Raw genomic sequence first — 17,322 nt, forward strand, 5'->3', positions numbered from 1 at the left:
TTGTCCATTTGTAAACTCAAGACTTGTGTCCACCTGCCAAATCTCTCCAATAATTGTGATAACTGATTTCCCCTGGCGTCTCGGTTTGTCAGAGTAGGTGTTGATTTTGACGAAGCAAGCATACATTATCAAAGGTGCCTGCTCTTAAAAAAACTAGATGTTTCATTTGACCTCTATCCAATAATAACAAATAAAGAACTTCTCACACAACAGGCTTCAAATGTTTATTTGAATAGGCTGTTAAAGCAGCATTTCTGTGACTGTCAGAGTTTAAACCCGTCAATGTCTGTTCATTCTTCTGCTGTCAGTCTTCTTTCATTTTTGCTTTTCCTGTAAGGACAAGATGACCAACATTTAAATTAGACATAAACATCTTAAATTATTTGATTGTAAAACACTTTAATATTGAAATTGTTGAGTGCTGATTCCAGTTTCTTACCTGGTCCACATTACCGTCACTTGGCTTAGAAGGAAAATCTTTTTCAATTTCCAAAGAGGATAGTGACAATTGGGTCCTAAAGAATAGGGAAAATATAAGAAATTGACAGTAGAACTGATGTTAGTATGTTGGTAAATCTGAGAACAATTCCTGCAAAATGTATGATCATTTCTAAGAATAAAATAAAATTGTATTTATTTAATTTTTAACTGTCACCAAAAAGGGGTTTTAATCTTGGAAGATAATTTGGTCATTTCACTGATCTCATCTGTCTGAAATAACACTTTTTTGTGTTTGTAACAAATATCTCTCCACAACTACAGTGGGGGCAGCACAACACCATCTGTAGCTTGGAGCTAAGCATGATGCCATGCTGCAAATACTGCCAGTGGTCAGCCTTCATTAATGACATGATCTCTTGGTCGAGGCTTGAAAATTAATAAAAATCACTTTCTCCTGCTGACACTTTTTTCACCCACTAGTAATGTCTTCTTAGTTGGAGTCGGCGCTGTGTCTCCCTGAGGCATCTGAAAAATAAATATATAGCTCTTGAATTAAAAACAAAAAGCAAAATACAACCCTAAACTAAAGAGTGGACCTTGGGTTTTGTTTATTTTGTTTCAGCAAGGCCACTGACACAAGACGACAAACAGCAGAAAATAATCAGTAAACCTGTTTTGTAGAGACATAAAATAGAATAGAATAGAAAAGTCTTTATTGTCATTGTACAGGAGAGTACAATGAAATTGACATGACTCGGAATCAACATTATTAATGCTCTAACTTATCACAGAGTCATGGGGAAAATAAATTTGAAGAACATTCTTCATTTAAAACTAAGTAGTTTCAATCTGAAGTCTGATTCTGCAGCCTGTTTTTAACACTTACCTGTTAGTTAAGCAATAATCCTACAATGTTAAATATACAGCACACCAAATCTGACATATCTGGAAGCTCCAGGTGACACAAATCATGTTGCAGAAGTTCAAGCTATTGCTAAATAAGTAGCTATAAGTGATGTGCTTTTTTCACTGGGTGCAAGTAAATTAAACATATAGAGAGCAATGGCAGCGTTAATAATTTTTAGATCAATTAAAGTTGTTTTCCTTTTCAGGAAATCCAATAATCTTAACGCGCTGTCTTACCGAGGCTGCGAGAAGGATTCCCACAAGGCACAGTACTGTAAGCCCTCTCATCTTGGACATAAATTGATCTCCGACCTCATAGTTCCTGGTTTCAGTAGGTGGAGTTAAATAAAGTGTTCTCTTTGTTCTGTGGTTCACAGAACTGAAAGAACACTGTTAGTGCTAATTTAATATCAAAGTCCAGCTGGTTTATCTGTTGGCAAATGTGATATTGCTTACTCAGACAAAGTCTAACTAGGAATAGGTATTTTAAAAGCAGGCTGCAATGTTAGAGAGGAGACCACATTATCAATATATATTGTAAAGAGGCGAGGGCCGAGAACAGAGCCTTGTGGAACACCTTTTGTTACTGGTAAAACTGTGATTGAATATTTCCTGCCTTCAAAAACAAAGTGAATTTATGAATGATGTCTTTATTTTTTAATTTAGAAGTTGGTGTAAGTACACAGTGTCTTTCCAGAAAATGTGTTTTGAACCCCTTCAAGTTTCAAATACAGCTAAATATTGTTAAAAAATATAAAAATACCAAAACCACAGCCTACGTTTCTGCTGTTGTTTGCTGTGGATTAATTCACATTTACAGCAGCAGGACTGTGTGTATTTGTATTTAAGGTTGCGATCTACGTATTTTGTTATCCTTGAGTTCTGAACATTTTCTCACCTTGGTATCCTCTCCATTCGCAGGTGGTGTTCTGAACCCATCAGGACTGTTAATCGCCACCCGAACACCATCAGCCCCTACCTGAACGAGCAAATTATCGGCAACACTTTATCGCAATATTAGGGTCTATAACAAATCAGTGGGTTTATTAAAATGATAAATCCAGCTGAAGGTCAAGCTATTTTATGTTACCAGCTTGTTTTGTAATTTGTGTACGAGTCACATTAGGCTGTTATTACTACAGCCTGCCCAAAATACTCAATCATACGTTAAAGTTTATATAAAGTCTACCTACCTCACTTACTGCGGGCACCTCTGTTGCCTGAAATACAAAAATGCATTGCACTATAATCAAATGATACATAAATAGTTACTCTAACTCAGTGAGATGAGATGATGGTTGTTTGTATTTTCCTGCAAGACTGTTGACTTTGAAATTTCAAACAAATATGGAAAAAATAATCTGAAAATGTTTGATATAAATAGCGGCCCACATTCAGACCTCTACACCAGCTTTTTCTTTGATTCTTAAAAATTAATAAGAATTTATATAAGACATAAAAATATACGTTTAGTCCTGTTTAACACACCAGAAAGTCTTAAAGACAGGTTCAAACTGGAGGATCAGGCTGTGAAAGAACCAAGAAACTGTGCGCACTGTCAATTACTTATATTTACTTGCTATATTTATATCCTGTATATACAGTAATGGTCCCACTGCTCTTTGTCATTATGGATTGGTCTTAATCGGAAGACCAGTTGTGGAACTCGTGTTTTACACACACATTGGCTCCTATGGGTTAGTCACACCTCTGCCGGTCAAATACAAAGTAAAAAGTCATGCAGGTAAAACAAGAACACATTACTTTGTACTAAAATGACAAAGTTCAGGAAGTTTGGACAATTAAGGAGAAAAGATTAAGAAATGTAAGAGTTGTAGAAATCTACAATTCTTACAAATAAACAATAAAAGAACCTGTCACATATAAAAGGGCACCACCACAGGCTCAGTGCCAAACTCCTCTTCCATGCCTTGACTTTTGAAAAACTCTGTAAGAATAGTGAAGTATCTTCCACAGTCTACTCACCATTGTTGAGTTGGTTGTTGAGTTGTTTGTTGAGTTAAACCCGCCCCCACCCGTTAGTGTTCTGGATCCAAAGGAAGGCTGAAAATTGAAATTTTAAAATGAGAAAACCTCGAACCAAGGACATAAAGCGTTTGCTTGGTATCCATTTGACTCGAATTGTAAAGTCCTGCAAACATAATTGACAGTGGATTTCAAATACAGCTGTGAAATGAAAAAAATATATAATTACTTTCACTTTAATTAGTTTGACTCTTGAAAAAATTGTACTAGTTGACTTCAGGGTATCCTCAAAATGAAATTTGAAAACTTTACGAAATCTGAGAAACAACAGTTTAATTTGAGTTTTAGATATTGGAGACCTACTGTAAATGTTGAAAATAAAATAATATATACTTGAAATATGTTTCTTCAAAAGTGCATAACCTGAAGATCACAATCAGGAAATTCAGTTTCAACAATTGAGGTAAGGCGATGAAATATTCCAGTTATACAAGTACAGTCGTATTTGACTTTCAACAGTAGGTTCAGAAATAGTTCCTTTCGAAGACTTAATGTTATGTAGTGATTCAAAATTGAACAAGTGGGTATTCATTTGTTGAATCTCTAAAGTTTTTTTTTGCCTCTACACATCAAAGGCAAAGTAACACTTGAGTTATTGCATATTAGCAGTTAGTATTTCTTGTCAGTTAAAGTACTTCCTTTTCAGTACCATTGTTGTCGGTTTAGGATTTGGAGATGCTGATGATGTTGCTAAAATAAATCCAGTCAACAGGAGCAGCACGAGTCCTCTCATCTTGAAAAAGTGAGTCTCCTATCTACACCTACACCTGGTTGATAGTAGCTATGATAGTAGGTGGAGTTTGTTACAGTTACTCTATGCATGTATGTGTATATGTATTTTTTGGCTGTTGCATTAAACCTGTCTTCATTTTCAAGATTTTACAAGAGAAGGTTTTACTTTCATTTAAAGTGGTGACAAAAACTTTAATCCAAGGTTCATCATAGTGTTTGGAGAGTAAGGGCACTGACATTGGATTTTAAAGGACGCAGCCACATAATCAATAAATTAACCCATTTCATTTCGGGTCACCAGCATGTTCACTAGTACTAGGTCATAAAATGTATTTGTAGCCCATGGATTAAAATTGTAAAATTAGAAGTCTGAAGGTTGCAAAGTGACACTGAAGTAACAGCAAAGTGAGTGAAAAACAATAATTTATTTGTGTATTTTTAGTTGGCGAATACAACAAAAGTTCTATCCTTTTCTGTCTTCTGAGATCAGTATATTTGTGGTAAAATCTCCAGTCTTACCATATCTTCTTCCTTCGTGGATTCTGTTAGAACGAAGACCATCAAACTGAGTGATAAGAGCCCCCTCATCTTGAAAACAGATTTGCTTCTACTCTGCACAAGCAACTAACTGCTTTATAGTGTCCCTGTCAGTGGGCGGAGTCTTAGTGGAGCCTGTTGTACAACTATCTGTAATGTGTGTCACAGCATGACTGATAAACATGGTTGCGCTTCTTTAAGCTATAAAATCCCAAATCAATTTCATACTTGTTCACTAGTCTAGTAACAGAAATTAGACATTTAAAAATAAATACAATAACCGAACCTGCAACACTGAACTGATATTATCATGTGACCTCAGTGTTTGGCTAAAATATGGTATGTCATGAGATTTTTTTTCTTTTAAATTACTAGAGCTCTTCCAGTAATAGTAGTCCCCTGTGTAGACAGCTTAGAAACAACTTGTCAGCTGGTGATATTCAGTGCTTGTTTTTATGTTTACTGCCCCCAAGTGGCCAAAAACGAATGAATGAAAACGAAGACAAACCCTAAAGTTAGCCTGTGGAGATTTTAAACTGACTATTACTGTCCTAATTATTCAGCAAAATTCCAAAAAAACAGTGAAGAAGAGGACTGTGAGCTAGTGAGCATGGCTGCAAACAAAGCCCATCTGAAGGTCCACTGTGCAGGATTTATGGGGATCTATTGGCAGAAAATATAATATTCATAATTATGTTTTTGTTTGTGTATAATCACCTGAAACTAAGAATCTACAGAGAGAGCGGTTCGTCTTCCACAGAATCTGCTATTTTGTACTGTAGCCCAAAGGGGACAAACCAAACATATTCTGTGTCTCAATTCAGGGTCTGCACCCTTCGGAGGCCTCATTTAAAGGGACAATTACGTCACAATGTCGCACAAAGGCTGTCCCAATTCAAAGACTGTACCAATTCAAAGACTGTACCAATTCAAAGGCTCCTCCAAATGCAGCCTTCTTTTCCCTCTTTTTGGAGGATGCACCACTACTATCCCTCGTGACCTCACATATCCCAAGATTCTTTGCGCGCCCGAATAAGAAGAAAGAAAGAGAGAAAATGGCAACATTGTGTGGTGTAGATGATCACTTTTGTGGGCCTGGACGGCAGAAATCGTGACGTAAGAGGAAAACAGCTGGTGACACAACCAGGAAATGCTCCAAAGGCCAGACTGTCCCATTTAACAACGGTTGGGGTGGTTAACAAAGTCTCTCCGAAGCACTTGCCTTCGAGGACCGCAAAGGCTGGGTCCTTTGAAGGATGCAGGCCCTGAATTGAGACACAGCAACTGACTCTAGAGAGGGTCTTCCACACTGTCTATGTTTTCAGTGGCAACTATGGGGGAGGGTGAGATGAGGGATGTTCAGACGCTTGCAATCTGCAACGTCACCACTAGATTCCACTAAGTCCTGCACACTGCTCCTTCAAAAATACTAAAAAATTAGGTCACACACAGAATACTTTGGTTAATGTAAATATAGCTTTTTTTTTGGTTTCCAAGAAAACTGCTTTGGGCTTCTTTAATCCCTGCATGGATGCCATTTTGGGAAAATAAAAAATGAAAAAAATGTACTAAAAGTAGAAATTAAATATAGACATTTTAGAAAAATCACTGTCAGTTAATATAAAGATTAACAGATGTGCATTTTTTTAATAAAAGGAAGAGATCATTTTTTATTATTATCATCAAGGCTTTTTTCTCATAAGTAAATGTGCTGTGTCAGCCCTCATTGCAGGTGTGTAGAACAGGTTGTTGCTTTTGCATAACCTAATTTCCAGACAGTGACAGCAACTGCTCCTCTGTAAAATCAAATTGTCCCCAAAACAACAGAGAACTATCTGCTTACAAGACAGTGGTATGCCTGGTTAAAATCAAATGGGTTTTTACTGAGAGCACAGTTATGTTTTAGAAAGGTGAAGAAGAACTGGAAATGTGTTCTATGTTTCTGTCCTTTGCATAAAAGATGTCGGGGAGCATTGATCCCTGCTGGCAAATTTTGGGTGGACTTGGATAATATTTGTGATGAAAAGAAAAGAGTCTAACACAGAAAATAAAGTGATCCTTGTGAATGAAGTCTTGTCTAAATCTTTAAACACTGAAAATGGAAAATTATACAGTATCTACGTGTTTTTTTTCCATTTGTAAACTCAAGACTTGTGTCCACCTGCCAAATCTCTCCAATAATTGCTTACTGATTTCCCCTGGCGTCTCGGTTTGTCAGAGTAGGTGTTGACTTTGACGAAGCAAGCATACATTATCAAAGGTGCCTGCTCTTAAAAAAAATAGATGTTTCATTTGACCTCTATCCAATAATATTAACAAATAAAGAACTTCTCACACAACAGGCTTCAAATGTTTATTTGAATAGGCTGTTAAAGCAGCATTTCTGTGACTGTCAGAGTTTAAACCTGTCAGTGTCTGTTCATTCTTCTGCTGTCAGTCTTCTTTCATTTTTGCTTTAAGGACAAGATGACCAACATTTAAATTAGACATAAACATCTTAAATTATTCGTGATTGTAAAACACTTTAATATTGAAATTGTTGAGTGCTGATTCCAGTTTCTTACCTGGTCCACATTACCGTCACTTGGCCTCGAAGGACAATCTTTTTCATTTTCCAAAAGGATAACGGTACTTAAGTCCTGGGGAATACGAAAAAAAATATAAGAAATTGACAATAATACTGATAGTACTGTTAGTATGTTGATAAATCTAAGAACAATTCCTGCAAAATGTATGATAATTTCTAAGAATAAAATAAAATTGTATTTATTAAATTTTCAACTGTCACCAAAAAGGGGTTTTAATCTTGGAAGATAATTTGGTCATTTCACTGATCTCATCTGTCTGAAATAACACTTTTTTGTGTTTGTAACAAATATCTCTCCACATCTACAGTGGGGGCAGCACAACACCATCTGTAGCTTGGAGCTAAGCATGATGCCATGCTGCAACTACTGCCAGTGGTCAGCCTTCATTAATGACATGATCTCTTGGTCGAGGCTTTAACATTTAAAAAAAAATCACTTTCTCCTGCTGACACTTTTTTCACCCACTAGTAATGTCTTCTTAGTTGGAGTCGGCGCCGTGTCTCCCTGAGGCATCTGAAAAATAAATATATAGCTCTTGAATAAAAAACAAAAAGCAAAATACAACCCTAAACTAAAGAGTGGACCTTGGGTTTTGTTTATTTTGTTTCAGCAAGGCCACTGACACAAGATGACAAACACAGCAGCAAAATAATCAGTAAACCTGTTTTGTAGAGACATAGAATAGAATAGAATAGAATAAGATAGTCTTTATTGTCATTGTACAGGAGAGTACAATGAAATTGACATGACTCGGAATCAACATTATTAATGCTCTAACTTATCACAGAGTCATGGGGAATAGAAATTTGAAAAACATTCTTCATTTAAAACTAAGTAGAATAAATCTGAAGTCTGGTTCTGCAGCCTGTTTTTAACACCTGTTAGTTAAGCAATAATCCTCCAATGTTAAATATACAGCACACCAAATCTGACATATCTGGAAGCTCCAGGTGACACAAATCATGTATCAGAAGTTCAAGCTATTGCTAAATAAGTAGCAATAGGTGATGTGCTATGTTCACTGCATTCGAGTACATTAAACATATAGAGAGCAATGGCAGCGTTCATTATTTTTAGATCAATTAAAGTTGTTTCCTTTTCAGGAAATTCAATAATCTTAACGCGCTGTCTTACCGAGGCTGCGAGAAGGATTCCCACAAGGCACAGTACTGTAAGCCCTCTCATCTTGGTCATAAATTGATCTCTGATCTCATACACCTGCTTTATAGTTTCTGGTTTCAGTAGGTGGAGTTAAACAGTTCTATTTGTTCTGTGGTTCATAGAACTACAAAAACACGGTTAGTGCTGATTTAATATCAAAGTCCAGCTGGTTTATCTGTTGGCAAATGTGATGTTGCTTACTCAGACAAAGTCTAAAATAGGTATTTGTAAAGCAGGCTGCAATGTTAGAGAGGAGTGTGTGTATTTGTATTTAAGGTTGCGATCTACGTATTTTGTTATCCTTGAGTTCCGAACATTTTCTCATCTTGGTATCCTCTCCATTCGCAGGTGGTGTTCTGAACCCATCGTAACTGCTAATCGCCACCCGAACACCATCAGCCCCTACCTGAACGAGCAAAGTATCGGCAACACTTTATAGCAATATTAGACCTTTCTGCAGTTTTTTCTTTGATTCTTAAAAATTAAAAACATAAACATACAATTAGTCCTGTTTAACACACCAGAATCTTAAAGATAGGATCAAATTGGAGGATCAGGCTGTGATAGAACCAAGAAACTGTGCGCACTGTCAATTATATTTGCTTGCTATATTTATATCCTGTATATACAGTAATGGTTCCACTGCTCTTTGTCATTATGGATCGTTCTTAAAGTGATTGACCGATGTCAGTCAATCACAGTTCGGATTATGATGACATTATCAATGCGTTTAACTCAAAGCCCAGAAGACTCCGCCTTGTGTAAAAACTGCTGGTAAGACAGTGTTGTTGGTTTTTTATATATGTATTCTGGCCCGCCGGGGCAGGTTGTGAATGTGGTTGTATACATCCCGTAACATATCAAATAATAGCCTGGGCGTTTGTTTCAATCACTTAACAGACCAGGCGGCAATTTGGGACAGCCGTTTAATTCCCTCCACACAAAAATCCGGGATGAAAATGTCACAAACTTCGCCAGCTTCTCGGCGAATTCTCTGGCATCCTTCTAGGCAATAGTTGTCTTCTGCAAGTGAAGTTATTGCGGCGGAGGAAACGATTTATCCAACCAGCACTCGCGGCAAACTCCTCACCTCTGCTGTCACTCACGGTGGCGTAGGCTACATTTGTTTCGCCCTGATCATTTTGCGGGACACTCTCTCGTGGCGTGCCCGTTTGCTGATAACTCATCCCTGCATGTTTATCTCAGGCTCCTCGCTAGCCTTCTTCCTCCCTCCACCAGGCAGCCTGGTCCTGTTGCTGTCCTCCTCAGACAGCGCTAAAGCTCCGTTTGATTTTTTTCGCCAATCTCTCACTCTCTTCTGGTGGACATTTTTTATTCGTACCATAGGCTAATTTACAGTGGCCCGTCAGATTTTACTATAGCCTATCATAAATCGTTTACATACATCTTATATTAGCTTTAAAAAATGATCAGGCCCATCCAGATTTTTCCAGGCCCACCCGTTCTGGCTCCGCCACTGAGCACGAGTCTTCTCATCTTGGAAAAGTGAGTCTCCTATCTACACCTACACCTGCTTTATAGTAGCCATGATAGTAGGTGGAGTGTTACAGTTACTCTATGCATGTGTGTGTATATGTATGTTTTTGGCTGTTGCATTAAACCTGTCTTCATTTCAAGATTGTACAAGAGAAGGTTTTACTTTCATTTAAAGTGGTGACAAAAACTTTAATCCAAGGTTCATCATAGTGTTTGGAGAGTAAGGGCACTGACATTGGATTTTAAAGGACGCAGCCACATAATCAATAAATTAACCCATTTCATTTCGGATCACCAGCATGTTCACTAGTACTAGGTCATAAAATGTATTTGTAGCCCATGGATTAAAATTGTAAAATTAGAAGTCTGAAGGTTGCAAAGTGACACTGAAGTAACAGCAAAGTGAAAAACAATCATTTATTTGTGTATTTTTAGTTGGAGAATACAACAAAAGTTCTATCCTTTTCTGTCTTCTGAGATCAGTAAATTTGTAAATAAATATATAACCTTAACACCTGAACTTTGCTTCAATAATTTACTAAATAAACTAAACTTTTTCTTTTTTTTTTTTTACCTTTTTTTTTTTTTTATTGTGTATTCCGCTTTAAATAAATGACTATAATTGCATACACACACACACACACACACACACACACACACACACACACACACACACACACACTATCAGTCAAAAGTTTGGACACACCTTCTCATTTCATGTTTTTCTTTATTTTTATGACTATTTACATTGTCGTTTCTCACTGAATGCATCAAAACTATGAATGAACACATATGGAATTGTGTAGCAAACAAAAAATTATGAAATAACTCTAAATATGTTTAATATTTTAGATTCCTCTAAATAACCACCCTTTGCTTTGTTGACAGCGCTGTAAACCCTTGGCCTTCTCTCACTGAGCTTCAGGATGTAGTAACCTGAAATGATTTTCACTTCACAGGTGTGCCTTGTCAGGGTTCATTTGTGGAATTTCTTGCCTTCTTAATGGTGTTGGGACCATCCGTTGTGTTGTGCATAAGTCAAGTTGGTACACAGGCTTTTCCTCATAAGTAAATGTGCTGTGTCAGCCCTCATTGCAGGTGTGTAGAACAGGTTGTTGCTTGTGCATAACTTAATTTCCAAACAGTGACAGCAACTGCTCCTCTGTAAAATCCAATTGTCCCCAAACCAACAGAGAACTATCCACTTACAAGACAGTGGTATGCCTGGTTAAAATCAAATGGGTTTTTACTGAGAGCACAGTTATGTTTTAGAAAGGTGAAGAAGAACTGGAAATGTGTTCTATGTTTCTGTCCTTTGCATAAAAGATGTCGGGGAGCATTGATCCCTGCTGGCAAATTTTGGGTGGACTTGGATAATATTTGTGATGAAAAGAAAAGAGTCTAACACAGAAAATAAAGTGATCCTTGTGATTGAAGTCTTGTCTGAATCTTTAAACATTGAAAATGGAGAATTATGCAGTATCTACGTGTTTTTTATCCATTTGTAAACTCAAGACTTGTGTCCACCTGCCAAATCTCTCCAATAATTGCTTACTGATTTCCCCTGGCGTCTCGGTTTGTCAGAGTAGGTGTTGATTTTGACGAAGCAAGCATACATTATCAAAGGTTCCTGACCTTAAAAAAACTAGATGTTTCATTTGCCCTCTATCCAATAATATTAACAAATAAGGAACTTCTCACACAACAGGCTTCAAATGTTTATTTGAATAGGTTGTTAAAGCAGCATTTCTGTGACTGTCAGAGTTTAAACCCTTCAATGTCTGTTCATTCTTCTGCTCTCAGTCTTCTTTCATTTTTGCTTTTCCTGTAAGGACAAGATGACCAACATTTAAATTAGACATAAACATCTTAAATTATTTGATTGTAAAACACTTTAATATTGAAATTGTTGAGTGCTGATTCCAGTTTCTTACCTGGTCCACATTACTGTCACTTGGCTTAGAAAGAATACCTTTTTCATTTTCCAAAGGGGTAGTGGAAATTAGGTCCTAAAGAATAGGGAAAAATATAAGAAATTGAAAGTAGAACTGATGTTAGTATGTTGGTAAATCTGAGAACAATTCCTGCAAAATGTATGATCATTTCTAAGAATAAAATAAAAATTGTATTTATTTATTTTTTAACTGTCACCAAAAAGGGGTTTTAATCATGGAAGATAATTTGGTCATTTCACTGATCTCATCTGTCTGAAATAACACTTTTTTGTGTTTGTAACAAATATCTCTCCACAACTACAGTGGGGGCAGCACAACACCATCTGTAGCTTGGAGCTAAGCATGATGCCATGCTGCAACTACTGCCAGTGGTCAGCCTTCATTAATGACATGATCTCTTGGTCGAGGCTTGAAAATTAATAAAAATCACTTTCTCCTGCTGACACTTTTTTCACCCACTAGTAATGTCTTCTTAGGTGGAGTCGGCGCCGTGTCTCCCTGAGGCATCTGAAAAATAAATATATAGCTCTTGAATAAAAAACAAAAAGCAAAATACAACCCTAAACTAAAGAGTGGACCTTGGGTTTTGTTTATTTTGTTTCAGCAAGGCCATTGACACAAAACGACAAACACAGCAGCAAAATAATCAGTAAACCTGTTTTGTAGAGACATGCCTCGGAATCAACATTATTAATGCTCTAACTTATCACAGAGTCATGGGGAATAGAAATTTGAAAAACATTCTTCATTTAAAACAAAAATAATTTCAATCTGAAGTCTGGTTCTACAGCCTGTTTTTAACACTTACCTGTTAGTTAAGCAATAATCCTCCAATGTTAAATATACAGCACACCAAATCTGACATATCTGGAAGCTCCAGGTGACACAAATCATGTTGCAGAAGTTCAAGCTATTGCTAAATAAGTAGCAATAGGTGATGTGCTATGTTCACTGCATTCGAGTACATTAAACATATAGAGAGCAATGGCAGCGTTCATTATTCTTAAATCAATTAAAGTTGTTTCCTTTTCAGGAAATCCAATAATCTTAGCGTGTTGTCTTACAGAGGCTTCAAGAATGATTCCCACAAGGCACAGTACTGTAAGCCCTCTCATCTTGGACATAAATTGATCTCTGATCTCATACACCTGCTTTATAGTTTCTGGTTTCAGCAGGTGGAGTTAAAAATGTGTTCTATTTGTTCTGTGGTTCATAGAACTAAAAGAACACTGTTAATTCTGATTTAATATCAAAGTCCAGCTGGTTTATCTGTTGGCAAATGTGATGTTGCTTACTCAGACAAAGTCTAACTAGGAATAGGTATTTGTAAAGCAGGCTGCAATGTTAGAGAGGAGACTACATTATCAATATATATTGTAAAGAGGCGAGGGGCCAGAACAGAGCCTTGTGGAACACCTTTTGTTACTGGAAAGACTGTGATTGACTATTTCCCGCCTTCAAAAACAAAGTGAATTTATGAATGATGTCTTCTTTTTTTAACTTAGAAGTTGGTCTAAGTACACAGTGTCTTTCCAGATAATGTGTTTTGAACCCCTTCAAGTTTCAAATACAGCTACATATTGTTAACAATATTGTTAATACACATTTACAGCAGCAGGACTGTGTGTATTTGTATTTAAGGTTGTGATCTACGTATTTTGTTATCCTTGAGTTCTGAACATTTTCTCACCTTGGTATCCTCTCCATTCGCAGGTGGTCTTCTGAACCCATCGGAACTGCTAATCGCCACCCGAACACCATCAGCCTCTACCTGAACGAGCAAATTATCGGCAACACTTTATCGCAATATTAGGGTCTATAACAAATCAGTGGGTTTATTAAAATGATAAATCCAGCTGAAGGTCAAGCTATTTTATGTTACCAGCTTGTTTTGTAATTTGTGTACGAGTCACATTAGGCTGTTATTACTACAGCCTGCCCAAAATACTCAATCATACGTTAAAGTTTCTATAAAGTCTACCTACCTCACTTACTGCGGGCACCTCTGTTGCCTGAAATACAAAAATGCATTGCACTTGAATCAAATAATATAGAAATAGTTATTCTAACTCAGTGAGATGAGATGATGGTTGTTTGCATTTTGCTGTAAGACTGACGACTTTGGACCTCAAAAAAATAAAATAAAAAAAGAATAATCTGAAAATGTTTGATATAAATAGCGGCCCACATTCAGACCTCTACACCAGCTTTTTCTGTGATTCTTAAAAATTAATAAGAATTTATAAAAGACATAAAAATATACTTTTAGTCCTGTTTAACACACCAGAAAGTCTTAAAGACAGGATCAAACTGGAGGATCAGGCTGTGAAAGAACCAAGGAACTGTGCGCACTGTCAATTACTTATATTTACTTGCTATATCTATATCCTGTATATACAGTAATGGTCCCACTGCTCTTTGTCATTATGGATTGTTCTTTATCGGAAGACCAGTTGTGGAACTCGTGTTTTACACACACATTGGCTCCTATGGGTTAGTCACACCTCTGCCGGTCAAATACAAAGTAAAAAGTCATGTAGGTAAAACAAGAACACATTACTTTGTACTAAAATGACAAAGTTTAGGAAGTTTGGACAATTAAGGAGAAAAGATTAAGATTAAGACGAGACCAGAGAAATTGAAGAGTCGTAGAAATCTACAATTCTTACAAATAAACAATAAATGAACCTGTCACATATAAAAGGGCACCACCACAGGCTCAGCGCCAAACTCCTCTTCCATGCCTTGACTTTTGAAAAACTCTTTAAGAATAGTGAAGTATCTTTCTTCCACAGTCTACTTACCATTGTTGAGTTGGTTGTCGAGTTGTTTGTTGAGTTAAACCCGCCCCCACCCGTTGCTGTTCTGGATCCAAAGGCAGGCTGAAAATTGAAATTTTAAAATGAGAAAACCTCTAACCAAGGACATAAAGCGTTTGCTTGGTATCCATTTGACTCAAATTGTAAAGTCCTGCAAACATCATTGAGAGTGGATTTCAAATAAAGCTGTGAAATGAAAAAAATATAACCATTTCACTTTAATTAGTTTGACTCTTGAAAAAATTGTACTAGTTGACTTCAGGGTATCCTCAAAATGAAATTTGAAAACTTTACAAAAATTGAGAAATGACAGTTTAATTTGAATTGTATATATTGGAGACCTACTGTAAATGTTGAAAATAAAATAATATATACTTGAAATATGTTTCTTCAAAAGTGCATAAAGTGAGGATCACAATCAGGAAATTCAGTTTCAACAATTGAGGTAAGGTGATGAAATATTCCAGTTATACAAGTACAGTCGTATTTGACTTTCAACAGTAGGTTCAGAAATAGTTCCTTTTGAACACTTAATGTTACATAGTGATTCAAAATTGAACAAATGGGTATTCATTTGTTGAACCTGTAAAGCCTTTTTTTGCCTCTACACATCTGAGGCAAAGTAACACTTGAGTTTTTGAAAAGTAAGAGTGAAGAAGGTTATTAAGAATGAGGATGATTATAGGGCAAAGTTATTGAAAAGAATAAATGCAATGAGTAATTAGCAGTTAGTAGTTCTTGTCAGTTAAAGTACTTCCTTTTCAGTACCATTGTTGTCGGTTTAGGATTTGGAGATGCTGATGATGTTGCTAAAATAAATCCGGTCAACAGGAGCAGCACGAGTCCTCTCATCTTGAAAAAGTAAGTCTCCTATCTACACCTACACCTGCTTTATAGGAGCCATGACAGTAGGTGGAGTTTGTTACAGTTACTCTATGTATGTGTATGTATTTTTTGGCTAAGTCCTCCCACTGCTGTTGCATTAAACTTGTCTTCATTTTCAAGATTTTACAAGAAATTGTTTTACTTCCATTTAAAGTGGTGACAAAAACTTTGATCCAAGGTCATGATAGTGTTTGGAGAGTAAGGGCACTGACATTGGATTTTAAAGGAAGCAGTCACATAATCAATAACTTAACCCATTTCATTTCGAGTCACCAGCATGTTCATAAAATGGTCATAAAATGTATTTGTAGCCCATGGATTAAATTGTAAAGCCTAAAGTCTGAGGCTTGCAAACCAACATTGAAGTTACTGCAAAGTGAGTGAAAAGCAAGAATGTATTTTTGTATTTTTAGTTTTTAGTTATTATTTGTAGTAAATCTCCAGTCTTACCATATCTTCTTCCTTCGTGGATTCTGTTAGAACGAAGACCATCAAACTGAGTGATAAGAGCCCCCTCATCTTGAAAACAGATTTGCTTCTACTCTGCACAAACAACTAACTGCTTTATAGTGTCCCTGTCAGTGGGCGGAGTCTTAGTGGAGCCTGTTGTACAACTAACTGTAATGTGTGTCACCCCATGACTGATAAACATGGTTTAGTGTCTATACGCTATAAGATCCCTAATCAAATTTCATACTGTCTAGTAACGGAAAACAGATGTTTAAAAATAAATACAATAACCAAACCTGAAACATGCAGATTTGCATTGGACTGATATTTACACATGACCTCAGTGTTTAGCAAAAATATAGTTGGTAATGTGTTTTCTTTCTTTAAAATTACTAGAGGCCTCCAAGTAATATTAGTCCCTGGCACAGACAGCTTTAGAATGAACTTCTCAGCTGGTGATATTTAGTGCTTGTTTTTATGTTTACTGCCCCCAAGTGGCCAAAAACGAATGAAGGAAAACGAAGACAAACCCTAAAGTTAGCCTGTGGAGATTTGAAACTGACTATTACTGATCGAATTAGTCAGTAAAGTTCCAATAAAAACAGCGAAGAAGAAGAGGACAGTGAGCTAGTGAGCATGGCTGCAAACAAAGCTGATCTGAAGGTCCACTGTGCAGGATTTATGGGGATCTATTGGCAGAAAATTCATATAATATTCATAATTATTTTTTTGTTTGTGTATAATCACCTGAAACTAAGAATCTACAGAGAGAGCGGTTCGTCTTCCACAGAATCTGCCATTTTGTATAGTAGTCCAGATGGGACAAACCAAACACTGTCATTCCTCTCTGTCTATATTTTCAGTGGCAACTATGGGGGAGGGTGAGATGAGGGATGTTCAGACACCTTCAATCTGCAACCTCGCCACTAGATTCTTCTAAGCCCTGTACACTGCTCCATCAAAAAACGAGGTCACACAGAAAATTTTGGTTAATGTAAATATAGCTCTTTTGGTTTCCAAGAAAACTGCTTTGGGCTTCTTTAATCATTGCATGGAGGCCATTTTAGTGAAAATAAAAAAATAAAAAATGAAAAACTTAGGCCTGTTACTGAAAGTAGATATGAATTATAAACATTCTTTTTTTAAAAAAAATCACCGTCACGGTGAAAGATGGAAGTTTCGAAAACAACTTTTTCATAACTCAATTTCACAGTCATTTTAAAGTTTTACTTCACTTAAAAGATGTGCATTTTAAAAAAATAAAAGGAATAAATAATTGGAAATAAAAAAGTAAATAATCATCAA

General features: G+C 36.4%; 1 protein-coding gene across 4 annotated transcripts; it reads right to left on the reverse strand.

Moving 5' to 3' along the window:
- Window positions 1–209: 209 nt before the first annotated feature.
- On the reverse strand, window positions 210–16,162 carry LOC115570061 (uncharacterized). Of its 4 annotated transcripts, none has more exons than XM_030398311.1 (12): window positions 16,018–16,162; window positions 14,668–14,745; window positions 13,849–13,875; window positions 8,737–8,817; window positions 7,716–7,763; window positions 7,227–7,301; window positions 3,334–3,411; window positions 2,541–2,567; window positions 2,246–2,326; window positions 919–966; window positions 440–515; window positions 210–330 (listed from the first exon to the last, which is right to left on the reverse strand). In XM_030398311.1, the coding sequence occupies exons 1-11, from the start codon at window positions 16,084–16,086 to the stop codon at window positions 483–485; spliced, it is 645 nt and encodes a 214-aa protein (XP_030254171.1). In that variant the 5' UTR covers window positions 16,087–16,162; the 3' UTR covers window positions 210–330; window positions 440–482. The 4 variants fall into 4 exon arrangements, with proteins under 4 accessions (XP_030254171.1, XP_030254169.1, XP_030254172.1 ...); XM_030398309.1 differs by lacking the exon at window positions 16,018–16,162 and adding an exon at window positions 15,451–15,598; XM_030398310.1 differs by lacking the exon at window positions 16,018–16,162 and adding an exon at window positions 15,451–15,599 and having other exon boundaries at window positions 211–324.
- Window positions 16,163–17,322: the final 1,160 nt, after the last annotated feature.

This window comes from Sparus aurata, chromosome 19, assembly GCF_900880675.1.
Source record: "Sparus aurata chromosome 19, fSpaAur1.1, whole genome shotgun sequence".
NCBI classification, from domain to species: Eukaryota; Metazoa; Chordata; class Actinopteri; order Spariformes; family Sparidae; genus Sparus; species Sparus aurata.

What these genes read in the sequence shown, in the direction of transcription:
- LOC115570061 (XM_030398309.1), bottom strand. Translation starts at nt 15,534, where the DNA reads ATGAGAGGACTCGTGCTGCTCCTGTTGACCGGATTTATTTTAGCAACA. An exon ending in CAACAACCAACTCAACAATG is followed by an intron (nt 2,568 to 3,333) that starts GTGAGTAGACTG and finishes TTTGTATTTCAG; the next exon opens with GCAACAGAGGTGCCCGCAGT. An exon ending in AGGTGCCCGCAGTAAGTGAG is followed by an intron (nt 2,327 to 2,540) that starts GTAGGTAGACTT and finishes TTGCTCGTTCAG; the next exon opens with GTAGGGGCTGATGGTGTTCG.